We start from the raw sequence: 2,812 nt of genomic DNA, 5'->3' as shown, positions 1-2,812 counted from the left end.
TCAGTTTCTAATTGGCCTGTAGTGTTAAAATGTATATACGTTTCAGCTTTTCAAACTGACCTCTAAGTTGACAAAATCTTTCAAAAGATTCAAATAGGAAGAGTAAAGGTCAACACAAAGTATGTTGACTGGAGCCCTATTGTAATGTCAGTCAAAATGGGAATAAACATTTTTAACAACAGTACAGTCATTCGGTATCCAATTAGTTAGGCAAATAAAACAAAATTAACATTGAAGGAATAGTTTACCCAAAAATGAACATTTGCTGAATATTTACTCAAAATATACTGTGGATAGCATATTATGAATGTGCTATATAGGAAATATTTTAAAGAACTGGTGCCTCCACTGATGTAAAGACTGCATTCAGTTTCTAATTGGCCTGTAGTGTTAAAATGTATATACGTTTCAGCTTTTCAAACTGACCTCTAAGTTGACAAAATCTTTCAAAAGATTCAAATAGGAAGAGTAAAGGTCAACACAAAGTATGTTGACTGGAGCCCTATTGTAATGTCAGTCAAAATGGGAATAAACATTTTTAACAACAGTACAGTCATTCGGTATCCAATTAGTTAGGCAAATAAAACAAAATTAACATTGAAGGAATAGTTTACCCAAAAATGAACATTTGCTGAATATTTACTCACCCTCAGGCAATCCAAGACGTGTTTGCTCATTCATCAGAACAGATCTGAAGGAATTTAGCTTCACTCACTGACCAATTGACATGACTCCAGTTCATCAGTAAACATCTTATGAAGCTGTTTGTTTGTAAGAAACAATTCAATCATTAATTTTTTTTTAATTCAAATGAGTCTACAGTTAAAATAAAATTGGTTTCCATGGTGAAAAGGTCGTCTTGTCTGAATCATAAAAGAAATATACACAGATCAAGCACTGTTTACAAACGATGACAGGTTAAAACCATTCTAAACAAATATGTTGGAAGATTTTGATGTGAGAGGACAACGGGGGATGGACGTTTTAACTGAAGGAAGCATTTTTTAATGGATTATGCACTTGTTTTTTTGCCACAAACGATGGTTTAAAGGTAAAATGCCTTGATGGACTTATTACAAACATGCTTTTCACTCCATAAGACATTTATTGATCGACTGGAGTTATTTGGATTAGTGGATTATTGTGATGTTTTTATCAGCTGTTTAAGCTATTATTCTGATGACACCCATTCACTGCTGGGTGAATTCACATTCAATTGCTAAACAAGTGATGTAATGCTAAATTTATCATACATCTTGGGGGTGAGTACGTTTTAATTTTGAGTGAACTATTCCTTTAATTAAAACACTTTTACTACAAACATTTTTTTAATAATAAAAAAAAAAAATGCCTATTTATGCATTACACATAGGGTTGTTCTTAATTATAAAATTATATACAGACACATTTTTGTATAGGTTATATACTTGTTGCTACAGCTAAAGCTCCTAGTAGATTAATGAGATTAATGTATGCATACAAACATAAAACAGGAAGAATTCATTATTATTATAATGCACAGATATGTAGTTCTTTGAAACAATGTTTGACAAGAGTGTTGAGCTGTATTCTTCCAGTAAAGAAGGGAGCAAAGCTATGGGCAATACATTTCCTCCTAAGCAAAGTGAACCCACACAATATATGAGGGTACTTGCAAAAACTTCCTCTCAGTTAACCAGCTGTAAATACTGAAAAAAAAGAGGTGATGAATATCTAAGTAATTGTAGTGTGAATGTCCAAATAATATTTCTAATCCACTGTAAACCGTACAACAAGGTGTAGCTGGTACATCAGATCCTGTAGTGATAATCTTTGTTGACCTCTTCTTGTGGGTTAAAATTCACTCATCTGATTCATACCTGAGGAGGGAATATAATGCAGCAAATTCATAAATATATTTAATTTAAACCAAAGGCAGTTTCTCACAACATTTCAGTGATAGTCATAATAGAGAAACTGTACCTTTGTAATCTCTTTCTCAGATCTTTAATCTGTTCATTCTTTTTAGTGAGAATCTCCTTCATGTTGCGGTAAGCAGCCGTCTGCTGAAATTTCTTCTCCAGTTCCTTAATGGGAAAATAAACATAATATGATTAATCAAACACATCAACCTTCACTTATATATTTATAAACATAATACATTTATAAACAATAAATATGAACAATAAAGCATCAACAGGTGTTGACATTTCCCAACAGCACAGTAGTAATGACTTTATGAACTACTTTACTTCCAAGATCGATACTATTAGAGATAAAATTGTATCCATGCAGCCGTCAGCTACAGTATCGCATCAGATAGTGCGCTATAGATCCCCTGAGGAACAATTCCACTCATTCTCTACTATAGGAGAGGAAGAATTTTATAAACTTGTTAAATCATCTAAACCAACATGTATGTTAGACCCTATTCCATCTAAGCTCCTAAAAGAGGTGCTTCCAGAAGTCATAGATCCTCTTCTGACTATTATTAATTCGTCATTGTCATTAGGATATGTACCCAAAACCTTCAAACTGGCTGTTATTAAGCCTCTCATCAAAAAACCACAACTTGACCCCAAAGAACTAGTTAATTACAGACCGATCTCAAATCTCCCTTTTCTGTCCAAAATGCTAGAAAAGGTAGTATCCTCACAATTATATTCCTTCTTAGAGAAAAATGGTATCTGTGAGGATTTCCAGTCCGGATTTAGACCGTATCACAGTACTGAGACTTACAAATGATCTTATCATCTGATCGTGGTTGTATCTCTCTATTAGTGCTACTGGATCTTAGCGCTGCGTTCGACACTATTGACCACAACATTCTTTT

General features: G+C 33.4%; 1 protein-coding gene across 2 annotated transcripts in view; it reads right to left on the bottom strand.

The window, feature by feature from the left end:
* Positions 1-289: 289 nt before the first annotated feature.
* LOC107701792 (leucine zipper transcription factor-like protein 1) overlaps positions 290-2,812 on the bottom strand; it is a 19,700-nt gene continuing 17,177 nt past the window's right edge. For both annotated transcript variants that reach the window (XM_016503901.1, XM_016503902.1), the window contains exons 9-10: positions 1,963-2,066; positions 290-1,859 (exon numbers count right to left, since the gene is read on the bottom strand). In XM_016503901.1, the coding sequence (XP_016359387.1) occupies positions 1,841-1,859; positions 1,963-2,066 (123 nt within the window). In that variant the 3' untranslated portion in view covers positions 290-1,840. The remainder of the gene's footprint in view (positions 1,860-1,962; positions 2,067-2,812) is intronic.

Source organism: Sinocyclocheilus anshuiensis, unplaced genomic scaffold, assembly GCF_001515605.1.
Source record: "Sinocyclocheilus anshuiensis isolate Anshui unplaced genomic scaffold, SAMN03320099.WGS_v1.1 scaffold174, whole genome shotgun sequence".
In the NCBI taxonomy this organism is placed as follows: Eukaryota; Metazoa; Chordata; class Actinopteri; order Cypriniformes; family Cyprinidae; genus Sinocyclocheilus; species Sinocyclocheilus anshuiensis.
The sequence above is the reverse complement of the archived record's forward strand: the minus strand, read 5'-3'. Positions and strand labels throughout refer to the sequence as shown.